The sequence below is a fragment of the Typopeltis vanoorti genome, chromosome 4, assembly GCF_054136105.1.
Source record: "Typopeltis vanoorti isolate ZY-2024b chromosome 4, IOZ_Tvanoo_1.0, whole genome shotgun sequence".
Taxonomy (NCBI): Eukaryota; Metazoa; Arthropoda; class Arachnida; order Uropygi; family Thelyphonidae; genus Typopeltis; species Typopeltis vanoorti.
Genome location: NC_143552.1, coordinates 169,720,971 through 169,748,782, shown reverse-complemented (window position 1 = coordinate 169,748,782; position 27,812 = coordinate 169,720,971). Strand labels below are relative to the sequence as shown.

The 27,812-nt window shown below is 37.6% G+C and overlaps 1 protein-coding gene across 1 annotated transcript in view; it reads left to right on the top strand.

Annotated features, from left to right (window-relative positions):
* The window catches only part of sea (mitochondrial citrate transporter scheggia), a 204,842-nt gene that overhangs the window by 160,901 nt on the left and 16,129 nt on the right, over positions 1-27,812 (top strand). Inside the window, exon 5 of the mRNA XM_090391587.1 lies at positions 7,455-7,528. Within this exon, the coding sequence (XP_090247713.1) occupies positions 7,455-7,528 (74 nt within the window). The remainder of the gene's footprint in view (positions 1-7,454; positions 7,529-27,812) is intronic.

The following is a 27,812-nucleotide window of genomic DNA, read 5'->3' as shown; positions in this document are numbered from 1 at the left end:
CTCCTTATACAGTTTCCAGGGATGTTCCCTTGTTCTATCTCCCCTCTGCTATTCTTGAAAAATTTCTTCCACATTAATCTGGTAACAATCCCTTATCAAGTTCTCAATCATATCTCCTCTCTGTTGTTGCCTCCTATTCACAAGGCTTTGCAAATTGCATTCTTTCAATTTTACATCCCAAAGATGGTTATCACATAGTCGGTCTTCTCTGGACCCTTTCACATATGCATTTGAGACTAAAATCTACAGTCTTTGTTAGAAAGCAGAGCAGCTATCCTTGGCTGATTAGCCTATTTAGGCTTGCTTTTTTTTTTTTTTTTTTTTTTTTTTTTTTTTTTTTTTTTTTTTTTTTGTCACTGATTTAATTTATTTTATTGTTTTTTGAAAGAGTAATTGCTTCAGATATTCTTTTGATATTTATTTGTTTTGTTTGTAAAAGACTTACAAAAATTTTTAATTAAAAACAAAACAAAACAGTACCACTAATTGTATTGTGCTACTGTGTAGTTTTATGCATTTGTTACATGCTTATTGTTTTGTGTACAAGATATGCACTGTATTACCAAAATTATGCAGGCACTTGAGTGTTTCATGAATTACCATTGCTTTTGGCTGTAATTGCAGATGACATCTTCCTGGATATGCCAATTTCAATTTTTTTTTCTGCCAAATGGTGAAGAATGTGTTCAAATAACTGCGTCCAGTGTGTATTTGCCAAAATAGTGAAGATATCAAAATCACATGTTCAGAATCATTGCTCACTGTATATTTTGAGCATAAGTGAGTTGTGCATCTATAAAATTAAATTTTGAGTGAATTGGTTTATAATAGTGTATCTTATCATTGTGTGTACACCACTGGCATACCTTCTGGCTAATTACAGATGACTCTCCTGAGTGGACATATCTGCTAAATTTTGATAAATGGACATGGGTATTTAGATACATTCCTCCAAATGGCAGTTCATTTCTGTATAGCAGTCGCCAAAGTGGTCGATATCGACCCCCCCCCCCAGGGGTCGATATAGCATTATTAGGGGGTCGATAGAAAAACGTAAGACATCATTGTACGGGTAATATTTAATTCGGTTAACTTGAATTATCTCCATCCTGAATGACAATGCAATTAAGAGTGAATCGTGGGAACAGTGACATGAAAGATGGAGCAAGGTCATGAAAATAGTTATGGAGGCTAATCAAGTAGGCCAAAATGACGTATTTACCAACAAGCGTCTTTTCTGCTTATCCTGTTATAATTACGTAATAGTAAAATAGAGGGGTTCTATAAAAAGTCAAGAAACTCTTGAAGGGGTCGACAGTCAAAGAAGTTTGGTGATCCCTGCTGTATAGATTAATCATTATGATGGCTTGTTGAGGATATCAAAATCACAATGTCCAGAAACATTGTTCACTGTATAAACATATGTTCACGGATAAAGGAAATGCAACAGTCATCCTGAACTCTGAAGATTACCAGAATAAAATGATTGAATTACTACATAATGATACCTACTCAATACTCGAGAGAGATCAAACTTGTGAACTTCAAAATCGTACAAACAACTTATTAAAAACAACAATTGAATTATCCCGAAATGTTCGTTTATTTCTATGCTCTCTCCATCCGTTAATTCCTCGCATATATGGTGTTCCTAAAATCCATAAAGAGAACATCCCATTACGCCCAATTGTAGAAGGTATCGATTCTCCTGCATACAATCTTTCAAAATATCTTGCCAAATACCTAAAAAGTTTTTCAGGAAAGTCACCATCCTTTATCAAGAACACTACAGAATTTGTTACATACATCAAGGATATTACAGTTGATGAAAATGACATCATGGCTAGCTTGGACATAACTTCTTTGTTCACTAATGTCCCAACAGATGAAGTCCTAACATTATTCAAGGACAAGTTATCCAAAAAAATGTTAGCCTTGCTTACACATTGCATCAGGTCCGGTTACTTCAAATTTCAAGATAATATATACAAACAAAATCATGGACTGGCTATGGGTAATCCTTTATCTCCTGTTCTCGCAAATATTTACTTAGAAGATTTTGAAACCAAGGCTATCTCTTCCTTTATTTTAACACCTAAAGTTTGGAAATGTTATGTGGATGATGTCTTCATTGTTTGGAGCCATGGACATGAATCCCTTATGGTTTTCCTCGAACATCTCAATAGCCGACATCAAAGTATTAATTTTACTGCCGAGCTTGAAACGGATAATTCCTTGCCTTTTCTTGATGTCAAACTGACTCGCTCTTCTCGTAAACTAAAAATATCTATATATAGAAAGCTCACACATACCAACAGATATCTGCACAGTCATTCCTATCATTTCCCTCCTCGTAAGCTTGGAATAATTTCCACCTTGGGATATAGAGCCCGTTCTCTTCTGGATGACCCAAATTTATTACAGAAATAAACCATCTGAAAACTTCTTTCGAAGTTAATGGATATTCCAAGAAAATCATTGACAAATTCCTTCTTAATCCTCCTAGACATCACTCAAAAGAAACAAATAGATTCAAAGGCAATATATCTATTCCTTACATAAGTACTGTTTCACATAAATTAGCAAAAGTTCTAAGAAAATACAATATCAGAACCTTGTTCACTCCACTTCCAAAGATCCGTTACTTAATTAGCCAAACAAAACCTTGCCATCATCAACTCAAATACCCTGGTGTATATAAAATATTGTGTGATTATGATATTCCTTATTTTGGGAAGACAGACAAATCTGTCGAAATGCGTATGGAAGAACACATTAGGGACATACTTTCAAGAGACAGCGAGCGAGTGCATTATCAAGTCATATCCTTTTCTCGGCTCATCCTAATGATGATAACCAAAGTCACAAAGTCTGCTGGGAAAAATCTACTAACATCTTCCGTTGCAGTGACGAAGTAGAGAGAAAAATTGTGGAATCTAGAGAAATCATCTTCAATCCTATTCATCTAAATAACAACTTAAGCTACAACCTCCCAGATAGTCTGGGATGTCAGTGTGTATAACTTATTATTTGATAAAACACGTTGCAATAATTATGGCACCTGTACGAAGGAAAATGGCGGCCAGTAATGATGGTTCGCCATCGTTATCAAAGAACAATAGTATAAAAGAAATGAGTCAGTGTACTAGCTGTGAAATGTACGCTTTGCGGAGTGCGGTCGGAGTGTGGATAGAAGATAATAAAGGATTGAATGTGTGTAGAAAATGTAGGGAGAATGAGGAATTGAAGTGTATTTCGGATCGTGAGTGTGATATTTTTGTCAAACTTCAGAATGAAGAAAATAGCGATATGACAAGAAACGGCAAGGTTGTACATGAGAATTATGAGAGTGGGAATGTAGAAAGTGTGAATGATAGTATAAATGGTTTCTCAGAGAATAAAAAAAGATGAGATAGATGCATTGAATGAGATCGCGTTGTTGAATGGTGCGATAGAAAGGGCAAAACATCAGCTAGAGTGCATGAACAAAAGTCGACTGAATGAACCAACCAATAATAAAAGGTATGACAGGAAAAATAGGCGTATGAATGTGAACATGAACAAAGTGAAAGATAGAGTGCTGTATGGAGACTCGTTAGTACGAGGTGTGTTAGTAGAAGATTTGACAAAATCGTACCAACCTGGTGCGACCATAAAGGATGTAACTGAGTCTATTAGAGAGCAAAAGGAAAGGGTGAAAGAAATCATTGTTGTGGCAGGTACGAATGATTTGAGAGATGATAAAATGGAAATGATAGAAGACCTGAATGAATTGTTTGTGGTAGCAAAAGAGTGAGAGAGAGTTAGAATGATTAGTCTTTTGCCACGGTATGACAGTGAAATGTTTAAAAGGAGGGCCATAATTGCGAATGACTTTATGCGTGGGTTATGTATGACGAGTGGTGTGGAATTTGTGGACGTATGGAGTGAGTTTGATTGGCGAAAGGATCTATATAAGATGGATGGCTTGCATTTGAATGGTTATGGTGTAAGAAGACTTGAGAATATGTTGCTGAATGTAGTGGATGTGCAAATTCAGGGAAACTAGATTTGTTAAGGGGGGGGAGTAGATATACAGTCCTTAGGGAGGCAGTTGAATGTAAGAATGAATGTAATATGCTAGAGCAAATAACGACAACAAACCAGAGTGGGATAGTTAATATAAGGCATCAAGGTAGGGTTGGGGCTAATGGGGGTCTTAAATTCATGTACACTAATACTAGGAGTATTAGAAACAAGAAGGAAGAGTTTTTGGCCATGGTTGGCACTTCCAGACCACAGGTTATTGGTATTAGTGAAACATGGCTGACTGTAGATGATATAGCTAGTGGGATTGAATGTGATGGGTATAGTGTGTTCAGGAATGACAGAGAGAATAAAATGGGGGGACGAGTATTGTTGATGATAGCTGATGAGCTACAGCCAAGGAAAATAGAAGTTGAATTGCAGGATAGAGAAAAGAGCACATTTGAGGCCATTTGGTTTGAGATTGTAGCTAGCAGAACTAAATATACAATTGGGTGCTGCTATAGACCAGGTGATGGTAAAGATGGTGGTGACAATATGCACAAGCAAATAGAAGAAATGAGTGGAAGGAGAGTGATTATTATGGGAGATTTCAACTATGGTCGCATTGATTGGAGTGAGGAGAGGACACACGGGAGGAAGGAATTGGATTTTATGCGGTTATTAAGGGATAACTATCTGCGACAGCATGTAATGGAAAATACTAGGGGTCAGAGAGTACTTGACCTAGTAATTACATCTGAGGATTTGGCTGTAACAAATATGACCACATTGCCACCAATCAGTGAGAGTGATCATAGGGTCTTGACTTGGGAGGTGGCTAAAGGTGTAGAATTTTCAATTAAGACAGGGTACATGTGGAATTATCGGGCTGGAAAGTATGAGAATCTTAGGAGATTGATTTGCTCAGTGCCATGGCATGTGCAACTGCAAGGACTAGAAGTTGATAGTGCATGGGAGGTAGTTAAGAAGTGCTTGCATGAAGCAATGGCTGACTGTATACAGTGCGAATAATAAATCAAGTAGGGGTTAAATGGATGAATAACACCATTAAGCTTGAGCTGCAAAAAAAAAAACAACTATGGAGGGAATTTAAGGAGAAAGGTGACCGGCAGGCACATGAACGGTATAAAGCGCAGGCCAGAAGGGTGACGAGTGTTGTAAGAAAAGCAAAAAAAGATTACGAAAGAACACTGGCCATGCAGGCTAAAGAGAATCCTAAACAGTTTTTTAGATATGTAGCAAGTAAAAGGAAAAATGTACATGGCAGAATGATTTTAAAGAATGCCGATGGTAGGGAGGTAACTGAATCAGTTGAGATAGCTGTGTTAATGAGTGAGCACTTTGCAAGAATATATTATCCAGGTGGTGACATTGCAGAAACGAATAAACCAGTAGATTATACGGGAATTGTGGTGAATGTAATGGATGTGAGTAGTCTATTGCATAACCTCAATGTCAATACATCTGTGGGATTGGATGGTATACCAGCTCGTGTAGTACGAGAAGCAGCTAAAGAATTGTCAATACCCTTGACCATTTTGTTTAATTTGAGTCTCAGGTCTGGGTTAGTCCCGAGCGGGTGGAAGGAAGGGAAAATAGTTCCACTGCATAAAGGTGGTTCCAAGACTGCTGTTGTAAATTACCAACCGATTAGCATATCAGGAATCATTGTCAAGGTCTTAGAGAAATTAGTCAAGAAAAGAATACAGGATTGGATAGATGAAAATGGGATATTGTATGGGGGACAACATGGTTTTGTGAAGGGTAGATCATGCCTCAGTAACTTGCTCACGTTTTATAACACAGTGACGGCTGAACTGGATAGGGGTAATGGGTTTACAGTGATACTACTGGACCTTGCCCAAGGCCTTTGACAGGATACCACATGGAACCCTAATCAGTAAACTGGAGCAGATGGGGATAGATATAGGGTTGGTAAGATGGATAGGAGGGTGGTTGAAGGAGAGATACCAGAGAGTGGTTTATTCAGGAGTGGAGTCAAAAAGACGTCTTGTGAGTAGTGGAGTGCCGCAAGGCTCTGTTCTTGGACCACTGCTTTTCAATTTTTTCATGAATGATATTGGAAAGGATTTGAGAGGAAGTGTTCACTTGTTTGCTGATGATGCAAAGTTGGGTAGAGCAATTGTGAGTGCACAGGATGTCAAAATTTTATAGGATGATTTGGGTAGTTTGGAGGACTGGGTTAGGAAAAATGGATGTCAGTTTAATGTGGCAAAGTGTAAGGTTATGCACTTTGGGGTGAAAAGAATAGCAGCAGTATATCGCATAGGTGGAACCGTACTCCAGGAGATTGATGAGGCCAGGGATTTTGGAGTACTGGTGGATAGGGAGTTTCAGTTTAGGGGGCACATTGCAAAAGTAACTAAAACAGCTCACCAAATCACTTGGCTTATGAAAAATACTTTAACATGCAGAGAGAAGCAAGTTGTTGTTCCTCTGTATCGAGCCTTGATAAGACCCCATCTGGACTTCTGTGCCCAGTTATGGGCACCAGGGTTTCTTCGTGATGGGGAGGAAGTGGAGAGGGTCCAGAGACGAGTGGCCAAGATGATAGCAGGTCTGTGGAATGAACCTTATGAGAATAGGTTGAGGATTTGTGGGTTGCAGAAATTGGACGATAGGCGAAGGAGGGTGATATGATTGAGACATTCAAATTACTGAAGGGTTTTTATAAGATTGATCCAGAAGATATTTTTGAAAATATGACTGGTGGTGGGAGGACTAGGGGCCATGCATGGAAGCTGGGCAAGAGCGTGGTTGACAAGGGTGTTAGAGCTAGGTTTTTTACTTGGAGAGTGGTGAATGAGTGGAATAAGCTTCCAGAGTCTGTTGTGGATGCTACGACCGTGAATGAGTTCAAGGCAAGATATGATAGATACTGTGTAAATGTTGAATAGTTGTTCCAGACATGATGTTAGGGCCTCCCTCGATGAGTCTGTCGACTCCTTGGAGTTTCCCAGAAGAACAATAATAATAATAGTCATTCAGCTGTATTCATGTACTAGCGTTCACATGATGCAGCAAGCACGCACTCTCCCAATAATGCAACAAATGAAAGAACAGCTTCAAATACAACTACAACGTTTTCATGCTAATTATGTATAAAGACTGTCTATGTTGTTCATAGTATTTTAACCCTCAATGTTTATTTTTTTTTCTTCGTTTATAATGTCACCTGAAGAAGGCTGTTACAGGCCGAAACTAGTAGTGTGTTTATATTAAAACCTTTTTACTTAAATCTCGGTTCTAGTCATTTAATTCTTCATAAAACTATGTATGTTAACAGAGTCAATGATAATTCGGTCATATATATATATATATATATATATATATATATAAAATAAATAAACATATAGTTCATGTTCACACTTATATTTATTTATTTATTTATTTTTCTTTTTTAGGGTCTGGAAGCAAATAAATATAAAAATACATTTGATTGCATCTACAAAATTGCTCGCTATGAAGGATTCTTTGCGTAAGTTCCATTAATTTTATACTGGAGGTGGGGAATCCAATCGATATTAATTTTTTTTACTTGATTAATACTCATATATAGAATATCATTTCATATTGTGATGAAGCAAACAATATCTGAAGCATTTTCATAGTATGTAAAATAGTGTTGCAGTTTCTAAAAAAAAAATAAATAAATAAAAGTTGGTGAATTTACACATCAGTAAATGGTTAGAAAGAAAATTAAATATGAACAATAAGAATTTATCAAAATAGCAATATTAGAAATGTTTGGCTATGTGAACTGAATATAGTAATATATCTGCTTTATGATGATCTGATCATATGACGCTTTACAATTATGACCAGTGCTGGTTTATGTGATGCCATATTTGCATCATATGTATAATGTTATCAGTGACATGATGCTGCCATGAATCAACCAATGCACAGTATTTGGGAACTCATCTTATTTTTGACACTGTTGCTCTTTACATTTCTCCCTGTTTGATGTTTCACTGTGAATTATAAGCTGTTTATAACTGTTATTTTATCATTGTTAAATAATGCAGATAAAATTCAAAGTAAGGATGCTGTTGCTCCAGTGAAAAGAAGACTCATAAACCTGTTACATTAGATACTAAGATTAAAATGATTAAATTTAATGAAGATGGTATATAGAACATTGAGAGAGGCCATAAGCTAAAGTTACCTTGCACTACTGTTTTTACAGTTGTTAAAAAAAAATGAAGTGAAAAGTGCTCCCAGACTCCAGTTATCTCTAAATGTGACAGTCGTATTTCTGAAATGGGAAAAAAAATTAATGGTGTAGATTAATGCCCAAACTAGTTGGTGTGTCCCCTTAAACCAAGTTATTCAGAATTACTTTTATTATTATTATTATTTTACACCTCCAGGGAGTCCAAAGACTCATTGAGGGAGGGCACCTGTTCTACAACTGTCTCCACCACTCAATCTACCAACTGACCGCAACTACATCTTCGTCATTTACCGCTGACTACCACCACTGATATTTCCACAGACAATCACAAACATCTATGCCCACAACAGGATTTGAATCCACAGCCTTTTGGCTGGAGAATGGATAAGCTAACTACTAGGCCAGCCAGGCTGGCCATTTTCTCATTTGCATATCTGACATAAATAAATGCTTTATTTACATCATTTATGAACATATATGGCTGTTAAAAATGTTATTAAGCCATTGCATACATCTACAAGTAAGTGAGAGAGAAAGAAAGAAAAAGGTCGTGATTTGCTATATGATGGTGGTCTTGAAATTGTCTTATTACCATGGTATGCCTGCATGCATATGTTTAAGTAAGTTGTATCTATGTGTTTGTTGAGGCTTAAGTGCTGTAAAGAATTCATGTTGGAGTTTAATGGAATATTATCAGCACTGAGAAAGGATTAAAACTAATTTTAATGCTTCCAATATTTCGTTTCTTTGATCAGCAACCATCCGGTTAGAAGAACACAAGTCATACATCTGCAGTCATGATTATGGTCAATCTGGCCTTGCAGACCATGTTTTGGATACAACCCACAGGATCTCCTGGAAGAAAACCACCATGTTCCATCATAGTAAATTCAAAAAAGAAAGACTGTTCTTTGAATCTGCATCTGCACTCAGGAATCAACCTAATTTAAACAAATACAGTTGCATAAAACTTCCCAAAATTTGGGAAACATTAATTATCAGAGATCCCTCTTTACATCCTAGGCCACCTGCAAACGCCCATAGAGGGTGCACCACATAGATAGGACTTTAGTTTCACTCACGTGTTTTACTTATCATTGCATTGTATTTGTGTGTGTTGTTACAAAAAGTTATTTGTAATCCCTGAAGATGTCTCTGTGACTGAGACGAAATATTGGAAGTATTAAAATTAGTTTTAATCTTTCTCAGTGCTGATAATATTCCATTAAACCTCCAACATGAATAAGTTGTATCTAGTATATAAAAAATATAACTGCAATAATTAAATTATATAATGTTTGCAAATCATTTATAACAGAAAATTTATTTTATATACAAATATGGTAGTAAATGTGGTAATATATTCTGCTAAAGTTTCTTTTATTATTACTGAGGGTTTGACTGTTTCCTCACACACATGCCTGGACATCTTTGGCCTTGGTTGCAAACAGAAAGTCCTCTTTCATGTGTGTGTGGTGGTGGTGGTGGGGGGGGAGACACCCTGTTTGGACTACTCAGTCATTGTAGTGTCTTGGTATCACTATTTGTTTCCCACCTAGGTGATGCTTTGAAAGTTAGAATTTTATGCATACTGTCAATATTTTATACTTTATTTCATTCTCTATGCAATATTTTCTTCAGTATTGTTAATTTTGAAAAGTTTGTCATTATTTTGTTCTTTCATTCTTGTAAATTAAGTACCATTTATGAATGTGTAACATTATGCTAAATGTATAATATCACTGATAAATAAAATCAGAATGTGAAAGATGTCCAGAGAAAAAGAGGAAAAAAATTTAAATGAGATTTACTGGAATTGATTGTGATACTTAGTTGGATAAAGCTTTGCTATTTCAGTAATGAAGCAGTCACTTTTGTAACAACTAGATTAAAAAAGATAAAATTAAATGAGGTTTTAATTAAAAGGATATTAATTTATATATCTGTGTGAAAAGTTTTGAAGATACATATGGTGAAAAATATTATTATTATTATTATTATTATTATTGTTCCGGTAAACTCCAAGGAGTCGACAGACTCATCGAGGGAGGCCCTAACATCATGTCAAGAACAACTATTCAACATTCACACAGTATCTATCATACCTTGCCTTGAACTCATTCACGGTCATAGCACCCACAACAGACTCTGGAAGCTTATTCCACTCATTTACCACTCTCCAAGTAAAGAACCTAGCTCTAACACCCTTGTCAACCACGCTCTTGCCCAGCTTCCATGCATGGCCTCTAGTCCTCCCACCACCAGTCATATTTTCAAAAATATCTTCTGGATCAATCTTATAAAAACCCTTCAGTAATTTGAATGTCTCAATCATATCACCCCTCCTTCGCCTATCGTCCAATTTCTGCAACCCACAAATCTTCAACCTATTCTTATAAGGTTCATTCCACAGACCTGCTATCATCTTGGCCACTCGTCTCTGGACCCTCTCCACTTCCTCCCCATCACGAAGAAACCCTGGTGCCCATAGCTGGGCACAGAAGTCCAGATGGGGTCTTATCAAGGCTCGATACAGAGGAACAACAACTTGTTCGTCTCTGCATGTTAAAGTATTTTTCAGAAGCCAAGTGATTTGGTGAGTTGTTTTAGTTACTTTTGCAATGTGCCCCCTAAACTTCAACTCCCTATCCACCAACACTCCCAAATCCCTGGCCTCATCAATCTCCTGGAGTATGATTCCACCAATGCGATATACTGCTGCTATTCTTTTCACCCCAAAGTGCATAACCTTACACTTTGCCACATTAAATTGACATTCATTTTCCTTAGCCCAGTCCTCCAAACTATCCAGATCATCTTGCAAAATGTTGACATCCTGTGCACTCACTATTGCTCTACCCAACTTTGCATCATCAGCAAACAAGTGAACACTTCCTCTCAGATCCTTTCCGATATCATTGATGAACAAATTGAAAAGTAGTGGTCCAAGAACAGAGCCCTGTGGCACTGCACTAGTCACAAGACGTCTTTTAGACTCCACTCCTGAATAAACCACTCTTTGATATCTCTCCTTCAACCACCCTCTTATCCATCTCACCAACCCTATATCTATACCCATCTGCTCCAGTTTACTGATTAGGGTTCCATGTGGTATCCTATCAAAGGCCTTGGCAAGGTCCAGTAGTATCACTGTAAACCCATTACCCCTATCCAGTTCAGCCGTCACTGTGTTATAAAACGTGAGCAAGTTACTGAGGCATGATCTACCCTTCACAAAACCATGTTGTCCCCCATACAATATCCCATTTTCATCTATCCAATCCTGTATTCTTTTCTTGACTAATTTCTCTAAGACCTTGACAATGATTCCTGATATGCTAATCGGTCGGTAATTTACAACAGCAGTCTTGGAACCACCTTTATGCAGTGGAACTATTTTCCCCTCTTTCCACCCACTCGGGACTAACCCAACCCGAGACTCAAATTAAACAAAATGGTCAAGGGTACTGACAATTCTTTAGCTGCTTCTCGTACAACACGAGCTGGTATACCATCCAATCCCACAGATGTATTGACATTGAGGTTATGCAATAGACTACTCACCTCCACTTCATTAACCACAATTCCCGTATAATCTACTGGTTTATTCGTTTCTGCAATGTCACCGCCTGGATGATATACTTTTGCAAAGTGCTCACTCAGTAACTCAACTATCTCAACTGATTCAGTTACCTCCCTACCATCGGCATTCTTTAAAATCAATCTGCCATGTACATTTTTCCTTTTACTTGCTACATATCTAAAAAACTGTTTAGGATTTCTTTAGCCTGCATGGCCAATGTTCTTTCGTAATCCTTTTTTGCTTTTCTTACCACATGGCACAAGACTTGATCAGAGATGAGATGGTATCAAGTAAAAGTGGTGAGCACAAAATACAATTGAGTGCAGATATACATTCCGATAAACAAAAAATTTGAATGAAGCCAATGACAAAAAATCAACATTGAAAAGATGAATTACACAATTTATGGAATTTAAAGAATGTAGAATAAAGAAAAGGAATAAAAACCTATTACATACACAATAAGCCAGCAGTATACATGACATATGCTGGCCATTTCATGTAAAATGTCATCAGATGTAGATAGCCAAAAACAGTGAGCTAGCTATGTTTTTTTGTGAAATGTGTATTAGGAGGAGTTTAGTTTGTTTGAGAGTATTTGGCAGTTGGGTTAGATTTGAGAGCACAGGGGAATAATTTATTTTGTTTAATTGCCATGAAGGGGACTGCAAATATGATATTTGTGTTTATAGCATGTTGGGTGTTTCTTATTAGAATAACGTAATTTGGTTTAATTTTTTTGGAAATCAGTAATAGTGGCCTTCTTGATTTCAGAAATATGTTTAGATTGCATTGTATACAAGGATATCTCAGTGGGGGGGGGGGGGTTGTTACTGGTATGTTTTTGTGTTTTAAGGTCTAGTATGAGAATATTACAATCTTGATAATGTTCTATTAAGTGAGACTTTTAATAGAACAAATGCATAACCAATATAACAGGTATTGCATCCTGATTGGCAGTTATATTTATAAATAACATTATGCCATAGTAACATGTTGGCCTGAGTTCTGTGTTTTAGTAAATTAAAGATGCTAAGAAATTATATTCCTGGTTTAATCCTTTATCCAAATGTAAGCAAATAAAAATTTGCTGTAGTAAGTAACATCGTGATTGGGCTACTTGTATATAGAGGTTATTGACTTCGCATTAATTGCATTAGTATCCCATAATGCAATGCACATATCCTTATGGACATGTATAATGCCAAACATTATGGGAAGGTCCACTATCCTGACCAGTTTCAACCTTTATTGAGGGCTCATTAGTGGGAGCCAGACCCAGAAGTGATGTCATGGTTGAAGTAATGCAGAAGTTGTATTTACATATACAAGTAGTCAAAAGGTGTCACACCTTATTGCTAAAATACCGTGGATTAAAGAAAGATGTTTGAAAGTTTTTTCACTTGGTTATATTATAAATTAAAGATGCCAAGAAATTATATTCTTGGTTTAATACCCAGAAGTAATACAAAGGTTGAAGTAATGCAGAAGTCATATTTCCATATATAGTAATCAAAAGTCAGTAGTAAATTCCTATCAATCTTACACTGTACTCAAAACCATTGCCACTATTTTCCCTCTTGTAGATATCTCAACCTTATGTTGCCCTATTCCTCTGCTATCATCAGCAGCACTTCCCCTCCTGTCTTGTCCTTTCTAGCTTTACAAAAAAAAAAAAGAATTGTACCCTCCACTATCTATTTCCATTAGGATGTCATCCTCATCCACTCATTAAAAGGACAGTTTTTAAGTCAACGTGAGTATAGATGTGATGCATTTGTCCTTTTTTTTTTATGCTGAGCCCATGCACGAGAGGGTTGTAGATCAACCTATATTACGTTAGTACCGTGTATGGGTTGGGAAAGAAGGTACTTGTTCACTTTAGATTTTAATGACTGTAGATTGTATTCCCTAGGAACACATCAAGGGGAAGACTGTTCCATAGTATTGCGGTTGTAGGGATGAAGGAGGAGAAGAAGAAACTTGTTCTGTGGGTTTTAAGGTGCACTGTGTAGAGATGTTGAGCAGCTGCACATTTTCTAATGAGCTTAGTACTATGTGAGGGAATTGTTGATGCTATTTTGGATGAACATTTTCCATGGAAATATTTGTAGAAGACACATAGTGTAGAGACCAGTCATCTGTGTGAAAGTGGGGGGAGTGAGTTGGTAAGAGATGGGTCGTTAATAAGTCTGATTGCTCTTCTCTGTATGGAGTCAAGCAATTTGAGAGAGCTTTTGGGGGCCCCACCCTAAGTGTCGGAGCAATATTCGATGGTTGGGTGGATTTGTGATTTGTATAAGGTTAATAGCTGTTCAGGGGTGAAGTAACATCTCGAGCGAAGGAAAAATCCTAGTTTTTTAGAAGCTGAGGATGCAATAGTTATGTGTTTGTGCCAGGAGAGGCTTGACATCAGGGTAATTCTAAGAAGAGAAATCTCAGATTGTCTGGAAATTTGGGTATTGTCAAAAATAATACTGGGGGATACTGGTTCTTTTTTATGAGAAATGAGACAGTACTTGGTTTTATTTGCATTGAAATTGACTAGGTTATCTGAACCCCATTGGAGGATGGCTTGCAGGTCTGAATTAAGGGCAGTGGTGGTTGCTGATCTGTAGGTCGAGGTGAATTATGTGGAGTAAGGTTTATCAAAAGAAAGGGAGGAGTGCAATGTGCTATCATCTGCAAAACTGTATTGGGTTGGAGGTAAGCTGAAATAGGTCATTGATATATAGTAGGAAGAGGGTTGGTGAGACAACAGAACCTTCAGGAACCCCAGCATTAGTTGAATGGTGAGAGGATAAGGAGCCATCCACAACCACACATAGTGAGCATCCAGACAGAAAGTTGGCTATCCAATTATAGAGGTCTTGACATAATGATGGTAGTTTGCTTAGTAAGCCCTTATTCCAGACCCAGTCAAACGCCTTGGAAATATCAAGTCCAACCACTTGAGATACACTAAACTTCTCCATGGCATTTGACCAGAGATGGGTGACATGTGAGCAGATCTTCTGTTGATCAGCAGTGATGGAATCCATACTGGCGGTCGTTTATTAGACAGGTAGCTTCAAGGTAGTGTAGGAGTTGGGAATTGATGATTTTTTTCCATTACTTTAAACAGGACTGATGTGAGTAAGATGAGGTGGTAGTTGGATGGCAGTGACTTGTTGCCCTTTTTAGGAATGGGTTGAATATAGGCCAATTTCCAGGCTGTGGGATTAGATACCAGTGGAGTAAGGTATATATAAGCGACATAGGACAGGAGACAGTTCTGGTGCACAAACCTTCAGGACTATTGGAGGAATGCCATCAGGGCCAGGTGACTTTTTTTGTGTGTCTAATTTAGACAGTGTTTTGCATCTGGAATGGTTAGGGGGACATTTGCCATTGTTGATTGTGTGTGATTGGAGGCAAAGCGTGAGGCCAGGAGATCAGCCTTTTTTGTAGGAGATGATGCAATGGAGCCATCTGGATATGATAGAGGTGGGAATAACATTGGGCAGAAGTTACGGCTGATTGCTTTGGCAAGAGACCAAAAGGCTCGGCTGCCATTTGGACAGGCTGCTAATTTGCTCTTTGCTTTTTGCTCTTTTGAACTCTGTTTTTGGAAGCATTGATTGTTTTTTGCATTTATTTTGGGCTTGAGTATAAGCTCTAAAAGAGGATGGGGTTCTTGATCTGAGTCAGTGATGGTATGTTTGGTTTTTTATTTGTACTGCCTTGGCACATCTTTTGGAAAACCAGGGTTTAGTTAAGGAATAGCAGGTCAGAGTACTGTGGGGAATGTATGATTCCATGCCGGTGAGGATTACTTTGGTTATGAGTTCAGTGCATGTGTTTGGGTTGGGAGGTCGGAGGCAATAGTCTAACCATGGGAATGAGGCATAGAAATTGCAGAGGCTGTCAATAATGCCTTGTATAATGCCTTGGCACTGTTATAATGCCAAACTATTCTTGTATGGGAGTGACTGTGTAAGCATTGTTGCATGGGGGAGCAGATGAGCACTAGATTGTGGTCAGAATTGCCTAGCGGGCCCTCTACTTTCACTTGTATTTGGAAGGGTCGTTGGTCAGGAAGAGGTCTAGGGTGTTTGTAAAGTGGTTTGGTTATCAGGTATTCTGGTTGGCATTTGGACAAGGTCATTAGTGATGGCGAATGTTTCAGCATCTCTGCCTGCAAGATCTGTACAGCTGGAGGAGGAGGAGGAGGAGGAAAGCCAGTTGGTATATTGTGGACATTAAAATCACCTAAGAGGATGATTTCGCTGTTGGGAAAGTGGGACTGGCATAAGTCAATTTTTAGGGAGAGGAAATTAAAGAGCTCAGCATGGTTGGTTGCATTTGGGGAGTGACAGACATCATATGAATTTGACTGAGTTGGGTAGGGATATTTTCATCCAGAGAAGATCAAAGTTGGACAATTCAACGTTGGGTGCTCTCTTGCAGGGTATTTCGGACTGGATGTATGCACAGACGCCACAATTGGGTTGAAAGAAGTTAAATAGTGTGTAGTTGGGAAGGTTCAGATGAATAGTGCTGGAGGGAGGTGAGATCTGAGTTTCTGCCAGAAAGAGTAGGTGGGGTTTGGTAGACTTCAGGTGATATTGGACACTATTAAGGTTGACGTTTAGACTACGGTTGTTGGTGAAGTGGATTTGTAGGGTTTTGTGAGTCATACATTTGACAGCAGGGATCCTGCACGTTTCCTTTGCATTGCCTGCATACTGGTCATCATGGTGGCTGCTAGTGGCGTCACTTGGTTTGTGTACCAATTTAACTTCTCTGTATGTTAAATTTTTCTGCAAGTTGTCTTCAAAGATGATGTCCTTGTTCCCCTTGTGCAAATGAGAAATCTGGTTGAGCATGTATGTGCGACTGGGGGCAAGTGTCTTTGAACTTGTTGTTGATCACTGCTATTAGTTTTGATGTGCTTGTCAGCATGTTGCAAGTCACTTTTTCCAGGCGTGAAAAGTTTGTTCCATCCTTGCTTTTGTTTATGAGTCTGAAATGATGGCATCTAACAATATTTTTAGGGTCGATGTCGCATTCTTCAGTTAGTTTGATGATGGCTTCTTTTAGTGCTTTTCTTTCTTCTTTTGGAAAGTTTGACTGCGTTGAATTTTTTTTTTGTTTTTGGCCTCCATCATCGAGTCATGCACTGTTGATGCAATTATTTCATTGAGTTCATTCACAGGAAGGGGTGAACTTGCTGATCATCAGTTGATTCAAGCTTGGTTTCTAGTGCACGTATTTTGGAGGGAAGAGTTTCGTTCATGACACTGATGTGTTGTTCGAGGCTTTCTATTCATTTGCCTAAGTTCAGGAGCTGGTTTACAGACGGGAGGCACAGCGATCAGAAATAGGGCTGGCTAAGGTCGATATATCTTGTGCACTGTTTCGTCCATCTTTGCTCAGGAAGTGTGTAACTAGTGGCAGCAGAACTCGCACATTATACTTCTTTTTTAATCGCTGATATGAATTTTGCAGCTGTGGCACTTTGTGGGTTTGTCAGCAATCGACGGCTGGCGAGACACTGGGTGCTTGTTCGTCATTGGCTTTTTTTGCTACCATCTTTGCTTTGTATGGTAGGCATCATGGGCACTTGCACATGGCTGATTTTTAGATCGAAATGTAACTGGTTTAATGCACTAAAAGTACTTTCAGCTTGTGCTGAAGTTATCTGCTTCTTGGTACCTGCTGTTAACATTTCCTTTTGGTGTTTAATTTGAATGGAAAACTCTTGCAGTAGCAATAAAATGCTGGAGCACTAGTTTATAGTAACTTATTCACAAACACCACCTGATGGATCATGCTGGAGTAGGTTTAAGCGTAAGTCAAGCTAGTAAGAGAAATCTGATCTTACCAACTTGACTTAGTAGAGGTGAATAAGTTTCTTGAGAAATAAGATAGGCCTGCATTTTGATAGCACCAAATGAATTATTATGAATGCTCTTGGAACATGACAGACAGATATCAAAAAGTGGTATACAGTGGGTGTAAATCTGCCAGATTTAAGGTAACCAGTGGTGTACTTCAGGGTTCAGTCCTTGGGCCATTATTGTTCAATCTATACATTAATGACATCAAGCAGGGTCTATCATCAGATTTGCAATTGTTTGCTGATGATGCGAAGATAGGCAGGGCAATCAAGGATGCTACTGATATTCAGAAATTACAAAATGATTTGAATAGACTGGAAATCTGGGCTAACGAAAATGGCTGTCAGTTTAATGTTAGTAAGTGTAAAGTTATGCACTTTGGCATGATTAGAGTTCCAGCGGCATATTATATTAGCAGAGTTATGCTACATGAAACTGAAGAGGCAAGGGATCTTGGTGTAGTAATGGATAAGAATTTAAAGTTCAAAGGTCACATAGCAAAAGTTGCAAATACAACTCAGAGGATAATTGGTATGTTGAAGCGAACCTTGACATGTAAGGATAAAGAAGTAATTTTGCCTCTTTATAAGGCTTTGATAAGACCACACTTGGATTACTGTGCACAGATTTGGCCTCCCGTGTTCCAAGAGGATAAAGAAGCTGTGGAAAGGGTGCAAAGAAGAGTTACAAAGATTATATCCGGATTATGGGATTTAGATTATCAGGACAGATTGCAAATATGTGGATTACAGACTCTGGTTAACAGGAGAAAGAGGGGTGATAGGATAGAGGTCTATAAACTTTTGAATGGGTGTTATAGCATTTCAACTGATGAAATTTTTCATTATATGGAAGGCGGGGAGAGAACACGGGGCCATCCATGGAAGTTAAGGTTGTTCTCAGGCAAGAAAGGGTTAAGAGCTAGGTTTTTCTCCCAGAGAGCAGTGAGTGAGTGGAATAATTTGCCCTTACGGGTATTGAGTGCATCTAGTAGTGTGAATGAATTCAAGGATAGGTGTGATAGCTGGGTTGGGTAATTTACAGCCTCCCTCGATGAGTCCTTGACTTCCTGGAGGTCTTAAATAATAATAATAATAATAATAATAAAAAAAAAACATGGAATGTTTGAGCATTAGAAGGTTTGTAGAACAAAGAAGAATAATGAAGCATGTTTTCATTGACAAAAACTATACGTAGGATTTGAAGTCAAGAAAATATCATTTGTGTATAGGAGGCAGACATACTTAAAGACAGTTGTGTCGATGAAGTAGCACAGTTAGGTATTATTAGAACCAGAAGACTTTGTTGTGTCCCATTTCTATTAAATTGTATATTTTTAAGAGTTTCCTTAAAGCCTTGCCTATGTGTGGCACATGGTATCTCTGGGTCACAAAGGGATGGCCCGAGGGTCGAGCCAAACCTATGTGACGGAGTCTTCGTAACCAACTTCTCATTAAGTTGGAAGAAAATTTATTTATTTTTTTTTTTTGCTGTGCCACTTAGGACCCTTAGATTAATTAGAGTATTAATCAAGAAGTTGTACAAAGATAACACAAGATATGCAATCGTGACCGTAAATTATATTCTAGAAATCTCCCACCCAGATTCGTAACTATTTTGCAAGCGGTGCAGCGAATTTATACAGACACAAATTTAGTTAAAGAATAGCAAAGTTTATTAAACATAAGGTACATACAGCTAATTATACAAAGAAAAGCTTCCATTCAAATCTAGCTAAAAAATAAATCAAATCTATTAACACTAATACTTTCCACAGAAAAGCCCATCAAATTCAATCAACCTTAATTACCTTACATAAGACATAAGTCTCACACTATAATCTTAGATTTAACAATCCCTGTTAGCATTCACTCTTTAGGTTAAATCGTCTTAAACATTCTTAGACATATTTAATATTCAGATTCGTATAGTGCCCATCCACTCATAATCTTCTACACAATAAATCTCTTTCCTATAGTCCTTTCTAATAACTATCTTTGAGTCCTTCGTTATTAAAATTTTACATAACATTAATTTCTTGGGTTACACACAAATCATAGAACAAAATGTCTACTTATCTATATGCGATGATTCCACTCTCTTGTTGCACTGAACACCTTCTTTGATTCCCTGGTTCTATGTTACGGTTAAGGTTTCCAATCGTCGATATGCTAACGTGATTCTCTCCTTGACCTCCTTTGTTACAGCATTTCGGACACGTACTTTCTTCGACGTTCCAAGCCGCATAGCCTGCTGCTGTATCTCAGGATTTTGGGACTAGATTTCCCGCTGAAACCGTCCGATCGCATGCCAGCAATGGACCTGGCACCCAGAGCTCCGGTCGACCACGAGGTGAAACTAAGAAACGAGTGAGGGGGGGGGGGGGGGTTTCCAACCCTTTTATACCTCCTCCCTACTGGCCATTCACTCGACATGTAGAATTCTCCGTCACATGTCTCTGACCTCATAGTGTCCGATTCTTCCTGCCACTTCTTTTCACATCCCGCGAGCACGAGACTGCTTGGGGCAACTGTCTGCTTGCTTCCCGAACTTTGAGCTTAAGTTTGCACAGATTATGTTGGTCGTTTTCTTGCATGCTATTTCACATTAAAGGTAATATCACTTTTAAATCAGTATTAAATATTATACACTTAATATTGGCATATTTTTCTTACATATTCTTTTCTTTTACCAAATAAATAATATCTCATACCAAGTAAATATCTCATTGAGATATTTTACAATTCTTTCCTTTCTTTTTCTTACTAACATATTCGTTATTAAAAGTACATAACTACACATACCTAGATAACAAGCATATTTTTATGTATCGTATAGGGCATTTGCTCTGTTAGACAATGATAAGTGGAATCTTAATATTCCAAACTTATCTGGGTATAACAACTTCACACTATTAAGATTTCTTCTGATGTCTTTTTGGCAAAAGACTTGAAGTCATATGTTTCTTGTTATAGTAGGAGGATTTTGGTCATTCATGCAGGAGTCATGATGCCATAAAATTAGATTTATCATTGAGTAATGTTAAAGTAGTCTCATGTAGTGGTGAGAGTATGGCAAGAGACCAGAATGGTCTTGTAGAAAACTTTTTCTATAAGGTCATTTAAAGTTAAATTTGCTATTTATTTATAGTTTTTATGTTAGTCCAAAACAAACAAACAAACAAACAAAAAAAAAAAATGTAAATTCACTTGCAATGGAACATGCAAATTTGCTGAAGCAGCACATTTACTATTTAAAGCTACATCCCCTCCTTCCAATTTAAATAATAGTGAAGCTTGCTGTTTCTCTCCTCTTTGCAAACCTTTGGATAGAAAGACCTAGGTTTGAATCCCATCTCAGACACAAAGAACCTTTGTAAAGGCCTATCAGTGAGAGGCGACTTTGCCTAGCCAATCTCATACAGAGGTGGTAGGGTTTCCTCCTGAAAACTCCAGTTTTTCATCCTGTAAAACAGATTAACATAACATAAGATATAATACACTAGTCCCATTGTCTTTAATTGCTTTGGCTGTAATTCTAGATAAATCAATTCAACTCACTTGCAAACTGAACTAAGGCTGATAAAAATTATGCTGTCATAAGGAAAGATAAAAATTTTTAGCAAATATAACTTTATTTATCAGATCATTCTTCTTATTAGTTCATTTCCAGACATCCTGCATGATTTTGTTTAACATTTAATATTCACATTGAGATGACCTGTGCCATTTGTATAAAGTTTAATTAGCTAATCCTGTTATACACTAAATTCATCTAATATAAATATAATTTCTCCTAATTTTATAGGTTCTATATCCAGGGCTATGAGCCTCTGTAGCTCAGTCTGTATAGACAAAGCCCTTTGGTCAGAAAGACCTGGGTTTGATTCCCATCCATGATGTGAGGAACCTTTATCTGGTCTCTTTCAACGAAAGTTGAGTTAGCTGGTCTCATATGGAGGTAGGGGGGATTTTTTCACTTGGAAACTCGGATTTTTTGTTCCCCAGGTGGGGTGCCCTCTAAGGGCGGTTGTAGGTGGCCTGGAATGTAAGGTGGGGCCTCTGGTGATAAGTGCTTCCCAAATCTTAGGAATTCCAGGCCACCTACAACTAACTCCCTTAGAAGGCGTCCCACCTAGATAGGACTTTAATGTCACCCACATGGTTGGGCTTAGTATTGTGTGGTATTTGTGTATATGTTACATTAGTTTTTTTTGTAATCCTTGAAGATGTCTCAGTGACCAAGACGAAATATAGGAAGTATTAAATTCTGTTTTCATCCTTTCTGAGTGCTGTATACAATCCATTAAGAGCCTCCAACATGATATCCTCACAGCACTTAAGCCTCTACACATGGATTCTAATCATTCATGGAGAAGATATAGCATGCAAATCCAGACAATATGGTAAGTCAAAACTATGACTATCTAGGCAACAAAATAGGCTGGACTTTTTAAAAAAGATGCTGGGATACAAGAGTGATATCCAACTGCGTTAAGCTAAAGATCAACTTTCGTTCCAAAAAAGCCCTCTGCATATATAACCGTGCCAGCTTTGCACTACTGCGGGAACAAATCGCTGCTACTCATGCCACCCTCTCCGTGACGAACATTGCCATTGGCTCCTTACAATCGTAGCTTTCCGCTGTACTTAACCCCGAACTTTGGCCTATTCTCTCTGGCATCTCAGAAGCTTCCGCACAAAAAAGAATTTCAAAACAATAAAAAATAAACATATCAAGAAATATAACAACCTGTGTAAAGCCAAACTGCAACCACAAATTCAACCGCTCCAGACAGTTCTTAACCTATCTTCCAAAAGGCTCAACGACAATGCCGTCAGTTCCCCTAAGCCTCAGCCACAATTTCGCGGTCACTCCGAACGAAGTGCCAGTGCTCGATGTAATGTTTAATATTGAACGCAGGATCTGTTGCTTAGCGTCGGAGATAGTAAATAACATCACACTTGACATCGCCAACATCCTCTCCAAGTCTTCGCCTCCAAAAATTAATTTATCGTCCACCCAATGCACTGCTCTCATGAAATTACGGAAAGAAAAAAGTATTGTCATCACTAGAGTGGATAAGGGTAATGCCACAGTCGTTCTTAATGCCATGGAATGCAATCAAAAAATGGAGATTATCCTCCGAGATCGCTCTATCTACATCCTGCTAGAACACTACCCCACACAAAAAAAAAAAACACATAAGTTAAAAAATTAAAAAACTTGCTTAAAAAAGTATCTTCTTCTTGGCCCCTGGACATCACGAAAAACTCGAACCTTTCTGTCCCCCCTGAATATGCGGTTTACCAAAAATTCACAAACCCAATTCCCCACTAAGACCTGTAGTAGATGCCACTAACGCACCTTGCTACAAATTGTCAAAACAGGCCAACTCTCTGATCACCCTCACTGGACTTTCCACATCCTGTATAAAAAACTCTACCCATTTTAAAACCCTCATAGAAAATTTAACCTTAAATAACACAGACATATTGGTAAGCTTCGACAACTCCTCATTGTTTACCAATATTCCCTTAATTGATACCTTAACATTTAGAAAACGTTTTTCCTTCTGACGTTTTAGATCTCTTTTCCTTTGCCATCAATTCTGGTTATTTTTCTTGGAAGAACAAAATCTACAAGCAGATAGAAGGAACCACCATGGATTCCCCCTCCTCTCTCCCCCCTCTTGCCAATTTTTTTTTTTTGTTGCAAATTTTCTTGCAAATTTTGTATACTGTTATGCATTAAGTGGCCAATCCCTTAATGCATAACAGTATACATATCCACAAGGAGATGTGTTTTGCATTATGGGAGATACTGGGATTGGATTGTTGGTAGTTTGCTCCACCTTTGCTACGAGTTGCCTGGTGTTGTACTACTTACCCAGGTAAGATAGTACAACACTATATTCAGTACTGAAGATATTTTCAGGTGCAAACTTTGTTTGCTCTCACTGGGATAAAGGATTAAACTAAATTTATTATAATAATGGCAAATATTTGTTGGATTTGTGCTCAGGATATGGACTGGTATTACTAACACCATGTTCCAACATAAAAATGTGCACAAATTCACATGGAGAGAAGACGCAAGGAATAAAAGTCTCATTGCCTATGTTATTGTTGGTAGTGATGTTTTCTCACTGGTGCAAGACATAGAGTGTACAAAGGATTTGAAATTGGAAGCGATCATTATTTAGTCTTGAGCAGGATAAAATTGAATTTCATATTGAAAAGAATGACATGTAAGAATGTTTTAAAGCGAATAAAAGTTGAGCAGCTCTTAGATGTGAACTGTAGACTAAAATATACAAACATTATTCAACTAGTCTGGGTAGTGGCCCTTCCCTTAATGCATAACATTATACATATCTGCAAGGAGATGTGTTTTGCATTATGGGAGATACTGAGATAGGAGTGTTGGTAGCTTGTTCCACTTTTGCAAGGAGTTGCCTGGTGTTGTACCACTTTACCCCAGTCCTGAAAATACTTTCAGGCACAAACTTTGTTTGCACACACTTGGATAAAGGATTAAACTAAATTTATTATAGTCTGACCAAGGGAAAAATAAACTTTCAGCATCTTTCTCTAAATCCAGAGTAATTTAATAAAAAGGTGGCACACCGTTTGGCAGCTCCTATAGGAGGAGATGACCTTGCTAATGCTTCTGCCTTGGTATCTCCACTTGGGCCTGGCTCCCACTGAAGAGAGCTCAATAAAGGTCAAAACTAGTCTGGGTAGTGGCCCTTCCCTTAATGCATAACATTATACATATCCGCAAGGAGATGTGTTTTGCATTATGGGAGATACTGATATAGGAGTGTTGGTAGCTTGATCCACCTTTGCAAGGCGTCGCCCGGTGTTGTACCACTTTACCCCAGTCCTGAAGATACTTTCAGACGCAAACTTTGTTTGCACACACTTGGATAAAGGATTAAACTAAATTTATTATAGTCTGACCAAGTGAAAAATAAACTTTCAACATTATTATTATTAGTAGTAGTAGTAGTACGGGCAACTCCAATGAATCCTTAGACTCATCGAGGGAGTCCCTAACATCATGTCAAGAACAACTATTCAATATTCACAGTATCTATCATACTTCGCCTTGAACTCATTTACAGTCGTGGCACCCACAACAGATTCTGACAGATTATTCCACTCATCCACTACTCTCCAAGTAAAAAACGTAGCTCTAACATCTTTACTAACCACACTCTTGCCCAGCTTCCATGGATAGCCCCTAGTCCTCCCACCACCAGTTCTATTCTCAAAAATATCTTCTGAATTAATCTTATAGAAACCCTTCAGTAATTTGAATGTCTCAATCATATCACCCCTTTTCTGCCTATTAGCCAATTTCTGCAACCTACAAATCTTCAACCTGTTTTCATAAGGGTCATTCCATGGTCATGCTATTATCTTGGTCACTCGTCTCTGGATCCTCTCCATCTCCTCCCCATCAATAAGAAACCCTGGCACCCATATCTGGGTACAGTAGTGTAGATGGGGTCTTATCAAGGCTCAATAACTACAGAGGAACAATAACCAGTTTGTCTCTGCTTGTCGAAGTATTTTTCAGCAACCAAGTGATTTGATGAGCTGATTTAGCCACTTTTGCGATGTGCCCCCTAAACTTCAACTCCCTATCCACCAACAATCCCAAATACCTGGCTTCGTCAATCTCCTGGAGTACAGTTCCACCAATGTGGTATACTTCTGCTAATCTTTTCACCCCAAATTGCATAACGTTACATTTTGCCACATTAAATTGACATCCGTTCTCCTTAGCCCAGCCCTCCAAACTATCCAAATCATCCTGCAAAATTTTGACATCCTGTGCATTCATTATTGCTCTACCCAACTTTGCATCATCAGCAAACAAATGAACAGTTCCTCTCAGATCCTTTCCTATATCGTTAATGAACAAATTAAACAGTAATGGTCCAAGAACAGAACCCTGCAGCACACCACTAGTCACAGGCTGTCTTTTGGACTCGACTCCTGAATAAACCACTCTCTGATATTTCTCCATCAACCACCCACCTATCCATCTCACCAACCCTATATCCATCCCCATATGCTGCAGTTTACTGATTAGAATCCATGTGGTATCTTGTCAAAGGCCTTAGCAAGGTCCAGTAGGATCACTGTAAACTCATTACCCTTATCCAGTTCAGCCGTCACTGTTACAAAACGTGAGCAAGTTACTGAGGCAAGATGTATGACTAGTGGTGAGAGAGATTATTATGGAAGAAAATACCCAAGTGGGCATGAAAAACGAAAGCAAAAACAAGAAAAAGAAGCGGCTGAGGAACGTCAAAGAAATTCGCTGTTTAAATTTATTAAGTTGAACTCATATTTGTTCAGATATATCAGTTGATAACAGGAGTTCTGAAATAACTACAAACAGTTCTTCCGCTTCAACAATAATTAATAATGAGAGTTCTGAAATACTCTCGACGGAAGCGGAGAACATGAAGCATTTGGTCAAACAATGAGTATTGAAGATCCTAAAACTGAGACACCAGAGGAAGATTAACTATTTACTATTGATGATCCAGCAACGTGGCCCAAAATTTTGAACAACGCAACACTCACACAAATTGTACAATATGGTCCATCTTCTCCTCCGACTGAAAATGATTTTCCAAAAGATGAGAACAAGAGGTGTTTTTCCACAACTCACTATGTTAGGACAATTGCAAATGGAGAGAAACAAAACAGAAGATTGCTTGTATATTCAAACTCTGCCAACTCTCTATTTTTTGTTTTTGTTGCAAATTATTTTCTTCTAATGATAATTTTTTTTTATCTAATAATGGCTTTTCTGACTGGCGACATGTGAGTAAAACATTAGTCGCACGAACGAAATCCAGTGCACGTGAAATGCTTGTATTCATGGACACAAATGGAATGTAATTTAAAAAATCACAATACAATTGATCAGGCAAATCAAAATGTCATAAAATTTGAAGCAGAATTGGTTAAGAAATGTTTTAAGACGAATAGTAGCAGCAATTCTTTATTTATCCGAACATAATTTAGCTTAGAGGTAATTTTGATACTTTGTACACAGCCCATAACGGTAATTTTTTAGGTATCACAGAATTAATTGCAGAATTTGATCCACTTTTAAAAGATCATTTAATGCAATGTTTGAAAAAAAAATTATAGCTAAGAAACAAAATTCGTATTTATCACCCATTGTGCAAAATGAATTAATTGTTGATATGGAAACCAAAATTCAACAAAATATTGTAAATATGATACGACAGGCAAAGTACTATTCAATAATTTCATTAATATTTTGATTTTTACATATACGTATTTAAAGCAGATATTGAAATTCGTGAACACTTTTTGACGTTTTTAACAACTGACTGGTAAAGGTATATATGAAAATATAAAATCACTTTTGAATAAATTAAATCTTAAGTTGTCAGATTGTAGAGGGCAAGGGTATGATATTGGAGTGAATATGAAAGGAGTATATAAGGGAGTCCGTGCTTACATTTTACATGAAAACGAAAAGGCATTTTATACTCCTTGCACCTGTCATTATTTAAATATGATTTTAGGGGATGTCGCTAAATCATCAATTATAGCTATAAATTTTTTTAATGTTATACAAAAGATATAAACATTATTTGCTGCCTCAGCTTCACGTTGGGATATATTAACGAACTTTGTTAAACAATTATCTCCAAAACTGTTATGTGATACAACATGGGAATGTAGAATAGAATCAGTTAGAGCTGTACGTTTCCAAATTCCAGAATTTTTAAATGCACTAAAAGAATTATCTAAAACTGCATCAGATAATGCTATCAAAGTAGAAGTGGTTTCAATATATGAACAAATAGATTCATTTGAGTTTATACTAAGCCTTGTAATTTGGTATGAGCTTTTGTCAAAAGTTAATTTAGTAAGTAAAGTTAAATTGTTCATATTTAGTCTAATGTGTTAAAATTAAGAACTTTTATTGTTAAAAAACAATATGATTTAATGATTACAAATACAAAGAGTCAACAAGTTTCACTAGCCACTGTCTAGCATTTTCAAGGCTGTATTGGTGTGAAAACAAATGCATAGAGTTACATGAAAACATGCAC